This window comes from Ochlerotatus camptorhynchus, unplaced genomic scaffold (assembly GCF_037179485.1).
Source record: "Ochlerotatus camptorhynchus isolate MF236.1 unplaced genomic scaffold, CSIRO-AGI_Acam_v1.1 ptg000622l, whole genome shotgun sequence".
NCBI lineage: Eukaryota > Metazoa > Arthropoda > Insecta > Diptera > Culicidae > Ochlerotatus > Ochlerotatus camptorhynchus.
Genome location: NW_027041101.1, coordinates 138,250 through 160,796, shown reverse-complemented (window position 1 = coordinate 160,796; position 22,547 = coordinate 138,250). Strand labels below are relative to the sequence as shown.

General features: G+C 39.2%; 1 protein-coding gene across 1 annotated transcript in view; it reads left to right on the top strand.

Annotated features, from left to right (window-relative positions):
• Positions 1-1,455: 1,455 nt before the first annotated feature.
• Positions 1,456-22,547, top strand: part of LOC135714148 (uncharacterized) — a 48,672-nt gene continuing 27,580 nt past the window's right edge. Inside the window, exon 1 of the mRNA XM_065237437.1 lies at positions 1,456-2,218. Coding sequence (XP_065093509.1) covers positions 1,687-2,218 — 532 coding nt within the window. The 5' untranslated portion in view covers positions 1,456-1,686. The remainder of the gene's footprint in view (positions 2,219-22,547) is intronic.

Genomic DNA, 22,547 nt, shown 5'->3' with positions numbered 1-22,547 from the left:
AATCGATTCACTCCTCGAAACATAGGAAAATCCACTAACCTCTCATTTTATCTGTCAAACTTTCATAGCGAATCAAAACAAACATAGTGTAGTACTGGAATTTATACTAGAAGGTGGTGCGTTAGTCGATTTGCTTGGGACCAATAGGCTAGTCAAGTAGTGAGCCAATTTAAAATCGTTAGTTTCGTACTGATTGTTGGTGCCACGCCGTTTGAAGCGGTTATGAGCAGAGACAGGAGAGCAGCGCTGATTTATATCTTTTCAGGTTCATGCAGAATGATGTGCAACCAAGTGGTATTCGTTTATGATGACTGGGTTTGGGAAACAGGCTTATTTCATAAAAACAGTGATAAAATTATCATTTGTACATTTTCAAAATACACCACATACTAGAGTGTGTTTGCCTGTCGTTGATAAGCTCATCAACAGCAGCCGTGGACCCGAGCATTAGCAACCAACAAAGAAATCAGTACACCCCAGATGGCATGGGATCGAAACTAGAAGAAGAAGAAAATCACAAATAAAACCAGCAGTTGTGTATCGATATTTTGATTTTCCAACAGAAATCGAAATTTTGATCTGGCAACCCGTAAAAAAAGAACGATATAGGTACAATAAAATGTATTGTAACCATACAATAGAATTTATTGTATTTAAAATAAATTGTTTTATCAGCAACGATAAAATAACCATAGAATTTATAGTTTCCACAATAGAATCTATGGTAAATGTGGCAATCTACAATAGAACAAGGGGGTTGTTATGTATCTTAACCGTACAGAATTTCTTTTTTTCCCGAATAAACTTGAGTCATTTACCATTTATTTTATTGTTTTTCTATTGTTGAAAATTCATGCTCTATGGAACGTATTGTAGATTTATTGTAATAACAATATTTTAAATTTACTTGTATGATATACATACAATAGGATCGAGTGTTGGCAATAGATTGTGTTGTGATTTTATATTATTTTATGGTTATTGTATGGTTATTTTTTTCCGGGTATTTTTTTCCGGGAACACAATCGATATTTTAACATTGGTATCGATTCGTAGCAATATTTGGAGAAAGATCTTATTATTCATGAAATGGTGACGGTCGCTATCGATTTTTCATATGAATGGCTTTGAAGATCGATGTATAGAAAATTAAAGAAAATTAACGAAATGGTTGGTCGAGATCTGACCGATATAAGTGGTTTCTACTCAAATTTGGGGAGTTTAGAAATAGCGTGCACAATCGATGTTTCATTTTCATCCCGGGTATAACAGTTCACCGCAGTGTGTTTTCAGGGCTGCCCTCTTCTCAACGCAAACTGTGCTACAACGCAGAGCTGTCAAATCTGCCAAAATTGCGTTTTGGCGATTTCGCTTTTCGCCTGGCACCGCTCAAACCCGCTGGGCAGGTACTCGCGCATTTATCCATTCATACACACGGTCGCCATTACGATTTTCGTTCCTTCGAGTCGCGGATTGTTCGGTCGAGCTAAAAAACCTAGCGAGCGAGTGTCGCGAGTGCTGTGTAATAAAATCAAATATCGGTACAGTAGTGGTGCAGAAAAAAAGGAATATGCATAGCAGCAGCAGAAAAAACAGTGAAACATCCAATGGTGTGCAGCAGAAGTGCAAAAGTGCAATGGAATCGCAGAAAATGCGACCCTAAATAATAATCCGCTTCGACCCGCGATGAAACCAGTGGAAAAGTGCGCTACGATGAAGCCCGGCCCCGATGGTGGCCAAATAGTGTCGGACAGAGCGCTCTCAGTGGCGAAAAACGAGTGTAGTAAATATTGTACGCAGCAGCAGCAGCTGCAAAAGAAGGAAGAAAAGTTCACTGGCAGCAATAATAATAGTGCTAGTGTTATTGGTGGTGCATCGAAGATAGAACCCTGCACGGGAACGGAAGTGGCCGTGGCAGCGGAAGCTGCTAGTCGTATTAAAACAACAAACTTATCATCGTCATCCGCCGCGGTTGGTCCGAATTTGGCCGCAATAGAAACCACAACCAAACCATCCAAGACGATGGTAGTGGTGGTGGTGGAGGAGGAGACGGCGGCATCGGCAGCGACGGCGGTGTCACAGAAGGGTGAGAAGGCGTCGAAAAATCACGTAGACACTACTACTGGCAGCAGCGCCGCGAAAACGTCGTTCTCTAAAAATAATGATAAATGCGACACACCGGCGAAGGATATCATCATGTCGTCCCGTGCTGATAATGGTAAACGGCTTATTTTTTCACCCAGCAGCAATACCTATCTTTTATTTATTATCCCCGCGCCAGTCGAACACCCAAAGTGGGGTGGGGACGGTGCCTATGACTTGGCGTAGCAATCTCCGCCGTAGGACCAATTCCTGTATTCCTACTGGCATGGTTCGAGGTTCTTTTGATCGACTGATTATAATGCCTCAGTAAGTTTTCAAGCATTTCATTTGCGGGCGCTTCAGGTTGGAATGTTTACAGTTCTGTCGGAAGAAGGTTTGGAGCGTTAATTTTGAGACATTCGACATCCTTCAAGATTCTCTTGAAAATAATTTATTCATGCAAGAATTCTAGAACATTTCTATGTGATTGTATGCAGTTCTATCATGAAGTATGTACTGCTTATGATGGCTGAGATTTAATGACCGCACATATCGTAGTTCCTACTCCATGATTGACGAAGTTAGCAAAATTGCACAATAAACCAAATTACTGTAGTTTGGATTTAGCTGAACAATTCTCACTGTACAAGTTTTTGAAGCGCATTACTTTATCAATAATGGCGTCGGTCAGGTACGGCAAACAAGTTTTTCGGTATTTCTGCATGTCCACGATGAATAGAAAGGAAAAATAAGATCTAAATTCATCTTGGCTAGTAAATTTTACCGATTCACAGTTCTTTAGGAGGCTGGGTTTGAGCTCTGCTCAATAAGCAAAAACGGTCGCCACCAGGAAACCGAGCCTCTTATGCTGACATGAAGCTATTCAAGTGAAATGACGTCCACGAAAGGAGTTGAATGTGTTTTTGAACCTGGATCGTGCATAAGCCATATTTTACAGAGAAACGCAAAAGCTCATAGACTCCCCTTTTATATGCATTTCCAAATTTTACTGAGCAGTACGTCTATAATGGTTTTAGAGTTAGGGAGTTAGTGATAACAATACTTTAGAAATAATGAAAATTTCCACTTAGAACATCATCTTAGAAGTTCTGTTTAGGGTATCTAGAAACAACTTCTAGGACGATGTTCAAAGTTTTTCAAGGAGATTCAATGACGGGCAAAAAGTACACGGACCTTTTGAGGCAATTCCGGAAGACATCGATGCATGTTCAGTGGGTGTTCCAGGATAGGCCGCTATGTCTTTTGAGCCAAGTTGAGAAGATTTATCCGGCGAGCTCTATATATAAGAAGTGGCTCCGATGCACTTTGCCTTCAGGGATAAATGTCCAGCATTTTAATAACAGATTCAGAAAATCTCAAATTTATTAACGAATGGAATTCGACGAAGCAAGTTCTACATACTTTGAAGAGCTGAAGTTTCTGAATTTGCAGATCTAAACTTAGTCGCGAGCATCGAAATTACGAGGCCGGTGATGCCAACAAGAATGGGTAGGCGAGAATTTATCAAGAGGGGATTTGAAGGAAATGTAACCGTGCGCTAGAAGTGGTAGGATACATACGATATTTAGACCAGAATGGGTGTGGGGTAGAACTCAATATTTTCACTTAAAGTGAAATAACTATAGATAAATAAGGTTTTCATTGTTGAACTAATGAAACAAATACTTATTAATCCAAGTAGATTCAAACGCATATTTATACTTTCTTTCTGTCCTATACTGTTAGATTGTGCTGCATAGGCAGGCGATTCCACTTGACAATATCCCATAAGTCTAGAGTAACATTTGAAATGGGCCTATGTCCAAAACGTAAACAAATCGGGTTTTGATACTATTCTTTAGCACCGCTTGATAGCTACTAATCGTGTAGGAAAGTTCCGCATAATTGAGAAAAATCATTGAAAATAAATCTATTTTCGAAACGGCCGATCAACGAAATTTTTCGATTCATTAATAGGCCCGCACGCTGAAACGGCCAACCATTCATTTATTTCATTTCATTGATAAGCCTAGTGACGTAGAAGGGCCGATGATTGAAAAATTTCAAACCAAAGCTAGGCCCTACTGCTTGAGGCAGGGCCGATGATTTGTTTTGAATTTATTTGACGTTGCAAAAAGGCTTACCAAAGGGCCTACCATTTCTGATGACAAGCAAAACGGCTTAACAAAAAGGGCCTATCCATTGAAATATTCACAAAAAAGGCTTATTAATTTATGAAATTATATTTTTATCGATTTTCATATATTTTTGAAAGCTTTTCGTATATTTTGGATGTTGTGTACTGAGATACAGTTACTATTGTTATTGTGAACAATATTTTAGGCATTTATACTTCAATTTTCTTAAATATGAATTGAATAGTGGCGGTCAAAATTTAAAATTCATTTTCTGGTTTGTTTACGTTTTGGACATAGGCCCATTTCAAATGTTACTCTAGAAGTCATATAAGGTGTGGCGTGCAGCGGTTGGAATGGGTTGGGTATCATTTCGGACGGCTTGTTCGCTGGTAGTTTATCGAAAAAAACAAACATCTCATCGATAATAGCCTTTTGAACACCTGGAACTTGACGTGATCGCTTAATCAGGTTTTGATTCTCCTCGGTCACTGTTGTTGTTGTAGCACATGGTCGTAGATCTTCTGAGTAGTTCGCAACGCCATTACTTGCATCTGAAGCGAAGAACGGTCTTAATCAGGCTTCTCTTTGTGTTGATGAAGATAGCTTGAAGATGGTATCCGTTGACTTGGTGGTGGTTGTCATATTGGATCATCGTTACCATCCATGCATTCTGTAACACTGATATCCTGGACAGAGCTATGCAATCCAGCAAATTTCTCAACAGCACCACAAGTATCACACCCTGAAGAACTTCAGCACTAGTTTTCAGTTTCTTATGAAACTACTGTTGGATAATCAAGCTGAACATTGTATGAGGTCCTACGCTACATTGTATCCTCTTTGAATCCCCGCGGCCATGCAAAGACATTCCCAAGTATTTTCAGCATACATATCCATAAATGAAGCTTTTATCTAGCATCTAATAGAGATCTCCAAGCGCAATCTCACGAACACTAAAATCCAACATCCATATATAAAAATTAATAAGAAGATGCCAAAAATGTATCGAGATATCACAACTACTTTAAAAGGTAGCACGCGGTCTCACGTACACTTTTGTACATCTGGAGAACTCTATACGACAAACACAACAAAAAACGGTTTTGTGCTCAAGTTATTACAAAAGAGAAAGTCGACGAAGAGAATCGATCAATGTTACTTAGGACCTAATGCAATGTTCAGCTTGAAATATGTCAAACGGCTTTAACCCACCGATGATGACAAATTTCAACACAAAAATCAGGTTGCTATAGAGATCTCCAAGCGCAATCTCACGAACACTAAAATCCAACATCCATACGTAAAAACGAAGAAGAAGAAGAAACAAAAAGGTATCGCGATATCACAACTACTTAAAAAGGTAGCGCGCGGTCTCACGCACACTTTTGTGCATCTGGAGAACTCTATGTGTGTTTGATGTTGATCGACGTGAGTTACTCAGAGTTCCTCAAAATTGCTCAAAATTAACTCTGATTTTACTTAGAAATACGCAGAGGGAGAGATGGGCGGAGAAAATGTTTTGAGCCAAATGAAGTGTCAAAATCTGAGCCAATCGAACATTCCAATTAGAATTTTCCCGGGGATTTCTTATTCTTTCTAGAATAAATTTGAGCGTATTGCAATCGAACAGAAATTAAATCACCTCTATGTTTTGTGTGCTTCTCAAATTCAACTAGTTTTTGGAATCAAAAACAATATTCTAACTCTATTGATTAATTGATCTTCGTTGGTTAATGAATGGCACCAAGAACTGTGCAAAATATTGCGATGCAATCAATTATTATTTTGCATGTAAATCGAATCAAAAATACAAGTCATTTGAAATGCTAGCTTCTAGAAAGGGTTGCAAGATAATTTAGGAACAAATCCCTGCTGCCGAATTGTATTTTGTTTTCTCCGCCTATCTCTCCCTATGAGTATTTCTAATTTTACTCCCTTGGTCCTTTCGGTAGGTAAAATTTGACGAAGCGCTCGGAACGTTGCTCGCAAAGAACACTTACTTTGATAAAACAATTTTATCATTTGCACTTGCTGTTGGACGCTATAACTCTCCATGGTGATTTGGCAAGACGCACTGAGTAAATGACAGCTCATTTGACACTTGTAGCTTCAACAGCATGGCCGCAATGAACTCTAGACTAACATTTGAAAAGGGCGTAATTCCAAAATGACCATATCGAGAAAATCGCTTCTGAATTGTGTTGACCTAAAAATTAATCCTATTTCACGACTTTCCATTTTCTGGTTGATTTTATAAGCTTGACATATAGTTAATAGTGTAATCTATCATCATGCATCACTAAAAACTCAAAAAAAGTTTTCTTTGTCGTGAAATTGAGAAGAAAGCATCATACGCCCTGATAATTTCATACATGTTGTTACCCCCCAGATCTTCCACCCTTTGAACTGCCAACACTGGTGATACGCCGTGGAAGTACACCCTCGGGATTTTTTGTTTGTTGTTCCGCCTTGGTTCTTCGTTCGCAAATTTTGTGAGAGTGGAATTACGCCCGGAGATTTTTTGGTCTTCTTTTTGTTCGTTGTTTACACGTGAACTATCAATCGGATGCATTTCAAATGAATCGGGTGTGACTAGATACTACAGAATCAAAACATTTGGCATATTAAAACGATATAATTCGTAGTTCTGGTGCAAGGCGTAACAACCAGATTCATCATAGAGTTGAAAGTTGGAAATACGCCATGTAAGAAGAAACGTTTTTGATGATTTGAAGTGATATTTTCTTCTACTTTTTCGTGTTTATCGAGTAGTTTGTGAACTATTCTCTCTATATGTGGCAAAATATGGTTTGTTTACATTTTGGCTCTTCCGCCCCTTTCAAATGTTAGTCTAGAACTATCAAAGTTAGCAAATCCTTATTGGAAAACCCTTTACTAAAGGGTGATACGGTCAAAATTTGGTCAATATCAACTTGACGTATTTCTTTCAATTTTGCATTTAAAAAACCTGAACACCCCTCATTTTGAAGGTGTGTGTGTGTGTAGAATGTTGCTCCTATTTTGATTTTGGAATTCACCTTTCAGTTGTCAAAATGCCGTCCAAGCAAGAAGAGCAGCGTATCAAAATTTTGCTCGCGCATCGCGAAAATCCGAGCTACTCGCACGCAAAGTTGGCAAAATCGCTAAAAGTTGCCAAATCAACCGTTACAAATGTAATTAAAGTGTTTGGGGAACGTTTGTCGACAGCCAGGAAGTCTGGATCGGGGGGAAATCGAAAACCGGAAGCCGCTGAGACGACAAAGAGAGTTGCCGGTAGTTTCAAGCGAAACCCTAACCTCTCTCTCCGAGATGCCGCAAATAAGCTGGGTGTATCGTCTACAACCGTGCATCGAGCCAAAAGACGAGCCGGACTATCGACTTACAAGAAGGTAGTGACTCCAAATCGCGATGATAAACAAAATACGACGGCCAAAGCGCGATCCCGGAGGCTGTACACGACGATGCTGACGAAGTTTGACTGCGTGATAATGGACGACGAAACCTACGTCAAAGCCGACTACAAGCAGCTTCCGGGACAGGAGTTTTATACGGCAAAAGGAAGGGGAAAGGTAGCAGATGTTTTCAAGCACATGAAACTGTCAAAGTTCGCAAAGAAATATCTGGTTTGGCAAGCCATCTGTACCTGTGGCTTGAAAAGCAGCATTTTCATAGCTTCCGGGACTGTCAACCAAGAAATTTACGTGAAAGAGTGTTTGAATAAACGTCTGCTGCCTTTCCTGAAGAAACACGGTTGTTCCGTACTGTTTTGGCCGGATTTGGCATCTTGCCATTACGGTTAAAAGACCATGGAGTGGTACGCCGCCAACAACGTGCAGGTGGTTCCCAAGGACAAGAACCCTCCCAACACGCCAGAGATCCGCCCAATTGAGAAATACTGGGCTATTGTCAAGCGGAACCTAAAGAAGACCAAAAAAACTGCTAAGGGCGAGCAGCAGTTCAAGGCAAACTGGCTTTCTGCGGCGAAGAAGGTGGACAAGGTGGCTGTACAAAATCTGATGGCAGGGGTCAAGCGTAAGGCCCGACAATTTGGATTTGGAAAAGCGGAAGCCTAACTGAATATTTTTCCTGAATTTTATACTAATTGAACTTGAAAAAGAAATTTAATTTGATTTTTTAAATAAACGATTTCACCGATTTACACGCGTTTTCCCTTGACCAAATTTTGACCGTATCACCCTTTAGAAGTCCATTCTATGCGTACGAGTATTGATGGACCGAAAGTGAGGATAACAATAACAAACCAATTGTTTTAGCAGAATCGAAAGTGAGGATAACAAACTTCGCACTTGAAATGGGATTACGCAAGTGTGCGTGTTATAAACGTCAGTCTGTCCACGTTAAATTTCAGACACTTTTCTTTCAGTGTAGTTTTTAAAATATTTCACGAACTGCTTAAACGTTTTATTTACATGACAACTGAAGCTTTCCACTTTATTTCGTGGTAGAACATGTTAACATTCTTGTTCAGTTGAAATGATGTCGAATCAAGTGGAAGTTCGCAAACGCATTTTGTACGAACGGTAGCAAAATCCAACGTTTTCGGTACGTGATCTCGCCAAAAAGCTAAAACTGCCGAAGAGTGCCGCGTTTAGTGTCTGTCTGTCTGTCTTTTTTTTTACAGTAAGGAAAGCTTCAAAAGCCCGGCCTGTCCCTGTGTTGCGTGTTTGTTCTCCTTCTGGCACAGTGTGGGACTCTTAACCACTAAAACCTTACTCGCCTCTAGCCACTATCCCCCCGGAACTCCCCTAGAGTATTTCGTCGGGAGGGTGTCTGTTTCTCTGTCTGTCTGTCTGTCTGTCTGTCTGTCTGTCTGTCTGTCTGTCTGTCTGTCTGTCTGTCTGTCTGTCTGTCTGTCTGTCTGTCTGTCTGTCTGTCTGTCTGTCTGTCTGTCTGTCTGTCTGTCTGTCTGTCTGTCTGTCTGTTTGTCTGTCTGTCTGTCTGTCTGTCTGTCTGTCTGTCTGTCTGTCTGTCTGTCTGTCTGTCTGTCTGTCTGTCTGTCTGTCTGTCTGTCTGTCTGTCTGTCTGTCTGTCTGTCTGTCTGTCTGTCTGTCTGTCTGTCTGTCTGTCTGTCTGTCTGTCTGTCTGTCTGTCTGTCTGTCTGTCTGTCTGTCTGTCTGTCTGTCTGTCTGTCTGTCTGTCTGTCTGTCTGTCTGTCTGTCTGTCTGTCTGTCTGTCTGTCTGTCTGTCTGTCTGTCTGTCTGTCTGTCTGTCTGTCTGTCTGTCTGTCTGTCTGTCTGTCTGTCTGTCTGTCTGTCTGTCTGTCTGTCTGTCTGTCTAGGAAGCGGAACAAACCTTTCAGTTCGTAATGTGGCTAGCAAAGTTGGAAAATCAAAATAATATGTTCAAAAAAAGTGAAGCAGGTGCCCAATCGTAATAATAAGCAAAATTTTCTTGTATCATAATGGACGACGAAAAATACGTGCTCGAAGACTTTCAACAGCTTTCGGGTCGATTTTCGGCCGCTGGTAATTTCAGGATTTTACTCATATCATCATTAAATTTGCCTTATTTAATTCACTTTAAATCCTATTTCGGATTCCCTAGGAATGCTCCTTGAAAGTCCATAATCCAAATAATAGTCTCTTCAGAACTACCTTACAATTCAGCTGTAATAATGTTTACAATGTTCTTGAAATACCTAAAATGTATAGTCAAATTCCATTGAAAAAGTCTAAGTAACAGCTATTTCAACACAAAGATCGATGAAAGAAGCTATTATCAAGTAAATGCATATTCGTAATCTGCATTAAAAATGGAATCTAAATCCAAAATTTCATTAATTTTGGTACACTGGAAGTACTCTAAATAGGTACGATTACATTTGCAAATATCAACATCTTAGTATCCCTCGTTGTTCCTTTCATGGGAGCGAGCTATCAGTTTGTTAGTTGAGTGTCAAACAGTGAAGTTATTATTTTGCTTTAAATCTTGCTTTAAAAATGGGTTATGGGCTATGGTTCTATGGCTATGGGTTCGAAAAAAAATATCTCTGTGCTCAGAAAACGAAGCTCTACAACCATCGACAGGTTTTAACGGGTGGCAACTAAAATTTTGGAATTTTTTCGAGGCCTCTATGCTCAACAACAAACGAGCTCAGAGAAAAATAAGAGTGTGTATGTGTTAGCTCTCTCTCTCCTCTTTCTGCTAGTATTTTCTGTTTTGTTTATGCTTGCTCAGTTTTGCTCAAAATGCCGTCGAAACAAGAAGTATTTCGCGAGCGCGTTGTACAGTTCTACGAACTGCACAGAAATCTCGGCAAAAAGTATACGGTACAACATTTTAAAAGCAAAAATGTTGCGGCTTCGACTGTTTACCATATCCTAAGATCCCCAACAACTGCTCGCAAGCAAGGTAGTGGAAGACCAGCCAAAATTATGGACGCAAAAGGACTTCGTTCCCATTTCTAAGCCATGGTTCAAACCCTCTGGTTTGGCAATCAATCAATATGTGTACCAGAACGAATGTTTGAAGAAAATTTTGATCCCGTTTCTACAAAAACATCATGCTGATGGACAATACGTATTTTGGCCGGATAAAGTGTCATCGCATTACGCCAAAAAAACCCAATCGTTCCTGAATACCCATTCGATCCCATTTGTACCCAAAAACCACAACCCGACAAATCTGCCTCAGTGTCGCCCAATCGAAGATTTCTTCGGGGTTTTGAGCTCCTTGGTGTGCAAAAATAACTGGAGAGCCACGAATTGCAAACAGTTGATTGGTAGAATCAAGAGATGCATTCGCAAAGTTGACATGAAGGCCGTACAACGCTCCTGTTCCGACATCAAACGGAAGCTTCGCCGAACATCCGATTACGGACCGTTTTCAAATGTTCACTAATTTTTTTTCAACAATGGACAATGTATTTTTAATTTCAATAAATCAGATCTTCTTCAAGTATGTTTGTCTTTTTTTGACAGCTTGAGAACGAAATTCCAAAATTTTAGTTGCCACCCGTTAGAGTACGGTAGCTTTTGCTTCGAATTGCCTCACTACCCTCTGACCATTATTTCATTTTTACGAATAGTCTTAGCTCATTTGAGGCTATTCGTTCAATGAGGCCGATGAAGCACTCCCCGTATTTCCTGCATGAAATGCGATCTAAACTGAGTGCTTTAGCTTGGGTCCCATCTTATTGCTCAATTCCGGGTAGCGAGAAAGCGGACTCGCTGGCTAAGGTGGGCGCTATGGAAGGCGATATTTTCGAGCGACAAATCGCCTTTAGCGAATTTTTCTCCATTGCTCGTCAGCAAGTCCTCATCAGTTGGCAACAAAAATGGAATGAGATTGATCTGGGAAGAGGGTTACACTCTATTCTCCCACAGGTGTCGGACAAACCATGGTGAACATGAGCCACAACTTTATACGCGTTATGTCAAGGCTTATGTCCAATCACTGTTCGTTAGACTCGCACTTCTATCGAATTGGGCTCTCAGGCAGCAATTTATGTGCGTGTGGCAGTGGTTATCACGATATCGAGCATGTTGTTTGGTCGTGTACCTTACACCGTGTTGCCAGATCTGAGTTATCCACATCCCTCGGGGCCCGAGGAAAACAACCCGCGATACCCGTTAGAGATGTCTTGGCTAGCCGAGATTTCGAATACATGAATTTAATGTATGTGTTTCTGAAACGGATCGATTTGAGGATTTAGTAGTTAGTGTCATCTTGTGTTCTCCCAAGTTGTTAGCTTCCCAACGGTGTACTCCCATGTTCGTCTTTTCCTCCAGTATGTCACTTAATTCGAGTAGTTCCCTACCCTGCCATCCGTTTGTTATAATTTGTTACCCCCAACCTCGAGATAGCCGCGAGTAATCGGCCCCCGATTTACTAACGTTAGTTTTAAGTAATTTTGTAATCTAAACGATGAATATCGGCTTCGCAAAGCTACGGCAAGTGAGCCTGGAAAATAAACGCATTACAAAAAGAAAAGAAAAGAAACCGAAGCTCTTTCAGATGATATTTAAAAACCGATAAATTTTACAAAATTAAAGAATTCATTTGGCATCCTCAACATAAGTCTCTAGCCAATGTTTCGAAGTGTCAGAATTCTAAAATTCAGGAGAAACATGTCAGAAGGGTCTAACTCGAAACGTAAACAATGACTTGGATCGTCGATTTCTTACGAATGACAACACACCCACTCAAACTAACTAAATCATCTGACAGAAAAATGTTTGTTCTTGGAGGCGAACCAGCCCCAGGCTGAAAGCCTCCCTAATAAAGATAAATTAATTAATTAATGTTTGTTCTATGAGCTGATGTAGTCATATTCCGTGGGTGTGTGGTCATTCAAGAGAAATCGACGTTCGAGTTATACCCTTCGGACATGTTTCCCCTGAATTGTGTTCAAGTCCAAGAGGATTTTTTTAAACTAAGATCAAACATTGTGTAGTACTAGAATTTTGACTAGAATGGGGTACGTTAATCGTTTGCTTGGGACCAATAGGCTAGTCAAGTAGTGAACCAATTTAAAATCGTTAGTTTCGTATTGATTGTTGCTTATACGCACTAACTATTCAGGGATAGAAGGAAAAGAAGAGCCACTGCAGCCAACAGAAGCTTGAGCCGGGTACCTGGGAAACCCATTTAAACTATGGAACACAAATTAATAGTTTGATGCAATCGTGGAGCCTTTTAGAATATTTCATTTTACTATATTTAGCTATTTATATGAAACCGGGAAAACTATGATGGGCAATCGGGAAAAAACCGGGAATTCAATTTGTTAAATTCAATGGCCACCTTCGATGCAGCTCAATAGCATTCGGCCTAGTGGCCTTAACAATATTGGTTAACCAAAAATAATTGATACTATACAAATAGATGGATACTAAGAAAAATCAATTTGTATCACTTTTCAAAGCTTCCCTAATAAAATTTGTATGGTTATTTTGCTTAACGACGTGTTCAGGGTATCATCCAAACCATTTGTGGAATAGTTATATCATTTGTGTTATCGTTCGGGTATGGTATTTTGACGCAGGACTACGTCTGTGATTTCTATATGGAGGTACACTTTGTGAAAACCGAAAATTGAACATGTAACAAAATTATGAAAGATTTTGAACGTTAATAACTCAGCTGCCCCTGGACCAATTTCAATAATTTTATCACCAATCGATCAGCTATATTTCTACGCATCTGTTAAATTTAAGACTTTGTCATATTTTTTTTTTCAAAATGTCAGTATTGAAAATTGCTCGATTGTGCAACTGTTGCTATGATAATGAAAATCGCGAAAAGCGATTTCCCTAACACAGATTTCAAAGTTGAATTCCATCCGGTCTCACCAAACGGTTTCTATTCAATCATCGCATGGTGAGTGGTGGTGTTCTCCAGTACACAACGAAAGGCTGCCTGCAAGCAGCGAGCTGCAGCCCACATGAACATCCATAGAAGGAGGAAGAAGCCGCACCGCTATTGATCGGGATCAGTAGCTCTTCGTGAGTCTCTGTGGGTCATCTACGTCAAGCGCGTCATACTAAAGAGTATAAAGAGAGAGAACTCCGCTCAAATGCCTATTCCTATACAAAACACAAGCTCCTGCTGTAGTTAACAAATAAGATTTATTATATAAGATCACGTAGTCCTACGTTACTATTGCGTACAACCCCATAGGGCTGTCCCTTGTAGTTTTTTTTTATTAGGGTTAGAACTGAGTCCTAAGCGGCGCCGGTGGTGTAGTGGTAAGCGTGATTGCCTCTCACCCTAGCAGGTCTGGGTTCAATCCCAGTTTGCGCCGCCGGGATGTTCTGAGGCATAACATCTCTGATCACGCCTTCCTTCGGAAGGGAAGTAAACCCGTTGGTCCCCGGTTCATGAGTTGATGGGTCGATAGGTAGGGTCCAGGTGTGGGAGCTGCCTCCCTGGCGTCGGTAGCATTGGTGCTCAGCACGGAAAACAAGATCGACGGAAAACAAATCAAGGAAAAAAAAAGAACTGAGTCATGGAATATTTGTATGGTCTCTAAGCCGAACGGTATTGAGCTGAATGTGTCATTAGACCGAATTGTAAAGAGTGAGACATTGCATTAAGAAATCTTTAACTTGATTCTTGATATATATTTTTTTTACAACCACTCTGCATTTGTGGATCATTTCCAGTTGACGTATACGCTGAAGTGACTAATTCATGAATATTACAGTAATGACCCGATTTTGTTAGCCGTATCACACGTGTCATACTTTTATCTTTAAATAATTTAAAATAAACGTAATTCCAAATCTTTCTAATTCATCGCCAAAATGAATGTTTAAGGAATAGTTTGATGCAATAAGACCACTGAAAAATCGCATGAGCTTCGTTGAATATTAGAAAAGATTTTCAAAAGGGGGGCTGACAAAATCGAGTCATTACTGTATGGCTAATGGATGACTGTAAAACGGATGTGTAATGGATCAAAATATCGTAAAAATCAATGGTTTATTTTTAGTATATCAAGCTATTTTGATGGATAATACTTTCAGATTTGAAAAATGATTTCTGTAATTTTGCTATTGAAGCTTGTTTACCCACAAATATTACCGCAAATTTGCAATTGGTCAAGTTTATATAAAATCATTAAATACGCTCGGTTTTCCTGAATATTATATACCGGGTATTTTTTTAGATGTGAACCGGGAATTTCAAAATAAAAATTAACCAGTGAATTTTGATTTTGAAATTCCTGGTTTTTTCTCGGCACTCAAATAAAAGAATGGATCACATATCAGGGAGGATCTGTGATCCACTCTTTTCTCTGAGTGCGTTGCTCACACAGGCTATTCTTATTTTCATTTTTCATTCTTGATAACCGTCCATTGTCCATTGCAAAGTATGGCGGCATGTGCGAAAGGGAAAGTCCGGCAGTTCTATAAAAAGGCTTCTGAATCATTTTTTTCGTTATTTTTTGTAATAGCAAGGCATTCAAAACTCTTCAATTTGATGTTCAATTCCAACATGAAATCGGTTCTGTATCAGTGAAGAACACTCAAGAGTAAAACTGGATCACAACTGGATCTCGCAGCAGAACCCGATATCAACAGAAATCGAAGAACGTAAGTGGAGGTTAGGTGGCCACCCTCTACGAAAGGATAGTGATAGAAAATGCTGGATTGGAATGCGACATAACATCGCAACGGAAGCCAACTCAGGGGCTTATGGCTGCGAATTTATACAAAGAACGTAAAACAGTTGACAGTTCAACGCGGTTCTATAGTCATGCTAGTTCTATGCACCACTGTGGGTTCTCTGTGTAATCCTGGTGTCAACCATCGACCAGCAACAACAACAACAACTAAGTGCCACCGAATCTCCCCCTCTGTAATTTATACCACTTATGAGTTGGTTCCAATGACCCCGTCTCCGATCCCATTGCAGAGATTTACATTCGGTTAACGGTATCCCACATCTAATTCTAGAATGCTGCACCCCATCCAAAACAAAGATATCGACACCGAGTCAAGTCAGTGTCAGAACAAGCGATGCTCGATGCGGCGTACATACCTAAATACAACTGCAGCAGCAGCAGCAGCAGCGGAAGGGCGCGCAAGACAGTGTGTAAAATTTTCCATCATGACTCAAGCCGCCTCCACCCGCGCACCGCGAGCACGAATTACTTCCATCCACCATCAACCCACCTACTCCCAACATCTAGTATACGTGCAAAGCCTCTCGACGAGCCTTCCCCCGTCAGCTTTGACTGACTAACTAACTGACTGACTGGCATAGAATGGATCCATACAACGTGGATACAACACAACCAATGGCTCTATATCTATACTTATGGGTAGTTGAGTTGAGTCCGGATAGTGTGTATGGTTTTCTGTTTGATACAGTTTTGCACCAGCTCTCTCCACGCCTCATTCACACACCGCTCCAGACGTCATCATGTGCGTCTTTGCTGGCCCGCTTTCGTCGTCGTCGTCGTCGATGTGATGCGTATTTTTTGTACGTTCATTACACGGGATTCTAGGACGACATTTGACATTTTTGTTAAGTAGGTAAACTTTACCGTTTTTTTTTGCAATATTATTTATTTCTTGAGCGACGTGGAATGTCCGTTCTAGTAACTGACGAGATTAGTTTCTGCAGATGATTTATAGTCGGTTTGTTTTTTTCTGTCGTCGCTGACGCTGTCGTCGTTTGCCCTGCAGGACTTACTTTTATGATTCATTAGCTACTTCAGTTGCGACAGTCTATCTCTTGAAATCGACTACAGGGCGCTGCGATTAGAACGGGATTCTCAGTGTTTGACAGTAGCGTGCATTTGGTGCGGGTGACAAGGGGTGGCAAATTCGCTCTAGATTATTCTTAGACTCTGTAAAAAGCACATGTATCATAAAACAGCAAAAAAGGTTATCTTCCATTTAATTCCACTTAATTAATTTTGGTATCCATGACAGATACGTATTTCGACTACAATGTGCAGTCTTCATCAGTGTCATTCCCACTAAAGAACTTATCAAAATCTAACCCCCTTAAGTACTCATCTCACATCTTTTTTTTTTTTTTTTTTTTTGTTTTTTTTTTAATAGTTAGGTAGGTTCCGATTCAACACATTGTAGTTTCACTTTTATACCTATGATCTTGACTTTTTACCTAGGGGATGAGTACTTAAGGGGGTTAGATTTTGATAAGTTCTTTAGTGGGAATGACACTGATGAAGACTGCACATTGTAGTCGAAATACGTATCTGTCATGGATACCAAAATTAATTAAGTGGAATTAAATGGAAGATAACCTTTTTTGCTGTTTTATTTAGCATTCCGCTAACAACCCAATTTCATTACTTCACATGTATCAATTTATGGTGCTCCAAAATAGAGCCAGGATGGCCACTGTCCTAGTCCCGGGAAATAAATTTATAAATCCCGTGATCCCGTGCTTCCCGAGATTTTTATTTTGAGTTACTGTTTAGGTTCTACAAAGGGTAGTTAATTTTATTTTTGAAATATTCCTCAATCTATTTCAATTAAACATACAAGTACGAGGATAATTCTAAAGGCATCTCGAAAAAAGTTGTAAAGAGAATATTTTAAGAAATATTCAGAGGAGACCTCCAAGATTATCCTAAACAAAACATTAAAACAATTGCATGGCAATTCTGCAGAATTCACGTTAATTGAGAAAAAATGGAAAGAAGCTTCAGTGAATTTTTAGAGGAAAAGAACCAGAATTTATCCACTTATGGTGAGATCTGGCCCTTCTTACGTAATAATTTCATGTATCGTATGATGGGTTTTGGCCCACGAAAGGAACTGTAAACTACCCAAGGTGCACCTGGAACATATCCAGATGTGTCTAATGTGATCCTGGTTACTTCATATAACCATCATTGCACTTGTTTTTGAATCCTCATGAGATTTCAGGTCTCGCATTGGTTTGGTCGGGACCTCCCTTAGCTCAGTCGGTAAAGGCACAGCTACAAAGCAAGACCATGCTGGAGGTGGCTTGGTTCGATTCCCGGTACGGTCTAGGAATTTTTCGGATTGAAAAATTTCTCGACTTCCCTGGGCATAGAGTATAATTGTACTTGCCACACAATTATATTAATGCAAAAATGGTACAGGCATCGAAAGCTCTAAATTAATAACTGTGGAATTGCATCTAGAACACTAAGTTGAGAGCACGCAATAAGCTAATATGCCATACGCAATAAGCTTGAAATGCGAGGAAGAAGAAGAAGATTGGTTTGGTCCAAGTCATAAAATGGCCACTTCCTCTGGGGTTAGCCAGAACATGTCCGGATCTGGAAAAAACAAGTAAATTTAACGATTTTTTTTCACGTCTAACACGTAAATATGGTAGAAACCCAAGTGACTTAGAGACTCGCATAAAATTAAACGATGTTAATCAAAATCAAAAGGCCTTAAATGCTTGACTCTGGCGGCCATCTTGAAAATAAATAAATTAAAACCACCATGATGCAGTGACGTCGCGTAACCTAACTTTTTACCAGTGCACCAACTTTGAAAACGTGAAACCCCCGGTAATCTGACCGTTTTTAATTTGAACCCCGCAATTAGCACACCGTGCAAACTGGCAAACTGAAACTGGTTCAAACGTCAATTAGGTCATGGAACGGAGTAAAGCGAAATACAACATTGTGAAACGGATCACCAGAATCAAAACAAAACAGCAAATAAGGTTACCAGAAAAAAAAAATTACTTATGCTCATAGGGTTACTATAAGTTCAAACTAAAAATGAACCCCGTTAATATGAACGAAATCCGGAGAACTTTGAGATTTGGGCTTTTGTAAACAAACATGTCAATCGCTGATTTCTCGCGAATAAAAAAAACAATCTTGTGAACAAACTATACCAAATGATAGAGGAACCATTCTTCTACCTGTTTGTGTTGTTAGTTTTTTAGATTGAGCTTTAATTCGCGAGAAATCACCAAATGAAGTGTTTGTTTACAAAAGCAGTTACGCCCTAATCTCGAAGTTCTCCGGAAGTGTCGTTCATATTAGCGGAGGTCCACGGTATCTAGCAATATTTACGTTCAAATCGATTGCAAAATGCACAGAATCCTCTAGTTTTAGTGACATTTATCAATTGCCAGCAATATTTTTGAGATTTGTTATGGTTAAGGCGACGCCACTGGGGAGAGAAGTTTTAAATAGCATCGTTTTTCGAAATAAGTTTATTTAATAAATTTGAGCTATTTATGGTTGATAAAAAGTTTAAATCGACCTATCTTAACCGGTGGCGTCCCGTAACCTCATTTTTTACCTGAGCTCAGACTTTCAAAGCCAGATTTAATGCCATATTCATACTTTAATCGGTTGAAAAATACACTCAATCTTCTAGTTTACTCGATATCTATCCATTGTAAGCAATATTTTAATAATTGTTTATGCTTTGAGAGTTGGTGCACAGGTAGATTGAGGTTAAGGAAACGCCACTGATCTTAACCACTTCCAGCGAATATTAAAAAAAAATGAATATGTATTATAATACGTCTATTGAAGGTCCCATACCTTGCCATGCAAAATTTTGAAATCTGCTACAAATGGATTTCAAGATGGCTGCGAGAGGCCAAGTATTTTAGGCTTATTTTGCATTACAATTTTCAAGTAGATTTCATAATTGAACAATAAAGCATACCTGAGATACGTGGGGTGCGTCCATAAACCACGTAGTTACCCGCAAAACAAATGGCATAACCATCAAATCCCAACGTAGCCACTCAATCGGGCAAGAGTGAGTTAAGAACTACTTCGGTCTTATCGCCCATTTTCGGCCTATCGAGCAGAAAACTTTAAATAAATCCATGATTTCAGAGTTAACAATTCAATTATGCGTTTGGTACTATACTTTAGTCAATAAGCTACCGAACGAAGTCAATGAGAACGCGTGATATGAAGGTTTGCACCCATTATTCCCAAAAACAAAAGAAGTGCTCCGACCGAATCAATTTTTATCTTCATTCGATAGGCCGAAGTGAATTCATTGGCGTCGTTTCAATGCGTTAGGCCGACTTGGAGGCAAACCAGCCTCCTAAATAAAGATAAATCAATCAATGCGTTAGGCCGAGTTTAGAATCCGTAGGCCGAGTTTGACAATATCTCAACGATTGGTTTCTCTTTATCAAATCTTACCTTACAAATCTTAAATCTTATCAAATCTTATAACACATTCCGTTTGGTGCTAAACTGCGCTAGATTAAGAAAGACTAAGTGCGGGTTGTGCTCAATAGGCCGGAAATGGGGTTGTTTACTCTACTTTTCCGCGGGAACACATTTGAACGTGCTTCTCGCCACTTGACGAGGCTGCTTGCAACGGGTTTCGAATTCTTACGTGATTTCAAAGATTTAAGCAAATGTCATAATCTAGCCCGGAACATTTGATTATGGCCAACACCAACGAAAAAATGGCTTTGATCTATTATTGGACTAAGCTTCTCATTATGGGCTTTGGTACCTGCACCATGTCTGGATGTAAACAATGTAGTGTAGGTAACTCAATATGACTTCCATTAATCTTGTGTTAGAATTCTCATGTAATTTATTATGTCGCCTCTTGGCTCTGATCAGTTCTGGTAAATGGTATCAAAATTATACCGGTGGTGCATCAAAAATTAACACGGTGACGCGCAAACTCTTAATGAGAAAACATCAAGTGAAATCTGCTTTCAAAATAGTTCCGAGGAATATTAGATATCATGAGAAGCCTAAGATAGTTTTGAGTATAATTTCATGAAAACCCTGAATTGAAATCAAAGTAAATTTTAATGATAACTCATTCGAATTTCTGTGGAGAAGAAATCCTGTGAACTTCAGAGGAAAATTTCAAGCGCATTCGTAGGATAATTTCATAACGTTTGTTTGAGAAAACGAATCCGAAGCATAAGTCCTTGGAAATTTTGGAGCTCAAAGGAGGATTACAATTAAATCTGAGAATAATCCCAAGAGATCTTCAAAGGAATTCGGAAAATAATTCCAGGGGAGTATGCCACACAAATTATGAGCAGAAATCTAAAGAATTTGTGAGGAGAAATGCAAATTAATTTTTAGAAGACTTTCAATGAGAGTCGAGTGAGATTCAAAGGGAAATCTGAAATACATTCAATGAAAATTTAGATAATCTTTCCATAGGGTTTCTTGCTGAGGAGAACTTCAAGGAAAATTTAAAAAAAATTGAATTCGAAGATAGTTCCATCGAAATGCTAAGGAGAACTCCAAGTAAATTTTCATGAGAATTCTTTGATGAACATGGAATGATAGTCCATTATACAGGCCTTCAAAACTACTTGTAACTTGCCAAAGTTTTCCTAATACTAGCTTAAAGTTTTTTTTTTTTTGTAGTTTTAACACTAGCCTGATACTCACGATACTTCTCTTCATATTTATAAATTTCCCTGCACTTTATCGGACTTCCCAAAGTTTCCTTAATTTTCCTAACGATCATGGATCTTCTCTTAAGTTTTAACAATTCGCTGAAGTTCTCGCAACTTATTTAAAATATATGCAATTTTTCTAATGTTAACGGAACTGCTCTGTGGTTCTCTGCTTTATCCTGAAGTTATCAAAACCTATCAAAAGTGTTTGCAGTTCTTATGAAGCGTGTTGTGCTGCCCTGAATTTGATTGGACTGTCCTAAAAATGTTTAAGCTTCCGTGAATTTCTGAACTTATATGAAGATCTTAATAATTTTCCTAACATCTCTGAAGTCCTGAACTTCTTAAAATTTCCCGCTTATTTTCTGAAACTAATAGAACTGAACTCCTCCCGATATGACCCCTATTTTTGGAGCTAACTAAACTTCTTTGAAATGCTGCCCCATTTTACTAAAGTTCCAGAAGTTCTCGGATCTTCCCTTAAGTTCCATAGACTTTTATAAATTTCTCGGAATGTTTCAAAAAATCTCTGCACTTCTGGTACTTCTTTAAGCTCCTGCAATCGACACTAATTAACTTCATAAATTGTCTAGACTCCACTGACGTTATTAAAACTGCCCAAAAGACTTCTGAATTTCCTTAAAGGCTGCCCTGATTTTTAAAGTATTTTTTATAAGAACCCGCAATTTTACTGAAATTAATAGATTTGCCTTGATTTTTCCACAATTTCAACATAGAGGTAACTCTAAGACCAGAAGGTCCCGAAGAAACATGCTCTACTTTTTGGCTCAGCTCTAGTACTCTCTTCGGTCCCAAGCTAATCGACGCTCCCCTCGAAACGTAGGAAAATCCACGACCCCTCATTTTATCTGCCAAACTTTCATAGGGAATCAAAACAAACATAGTGTAGTACTAGAATTTCACCTAGAATGGGATACGTTAAACGATTTGCTTGGGACCAATAGGCTAAGTAGACAAACTTCTGGTCGGTCGCTTGAATTCCTTCAATTACCTTGAATGTTGCTCCAGTCGACAGCATCGCATTATCTGGGAACATACCTGAAGTTTTCTAAATTTGCTTAATGTTCCGGTAAATTTTCTAATATATATTCATAATTCCTTGGCGCTTCTGAAGTTTTCGGATCATAAAACTCCTCGTAAACCACTGCGAATTTCCTTAAGTTAATGGGATTGCTCTGAAGTTATCTGATCGCCCAGAAAGTACTCGGTTAATGGTAATGGTTTGTATAATGAACAAGAATTCTTGGCTCTTTAAAGTGAATTCGATTGTGCCTTATCAAATAATAAAAAAAAAAACTTAGTTCAATATTCGCAGTTAATTGAAGCTCTTGAAATTTCCATGATATATCACTCTTAAAATAATTTCACATTTTCCAGATGTTCATATAATGATATTGTTTTCAAATAAGCCCAGAACAAATTTTCAAGTTTTTCTATTTTCATTCGAAAGTTTATCTA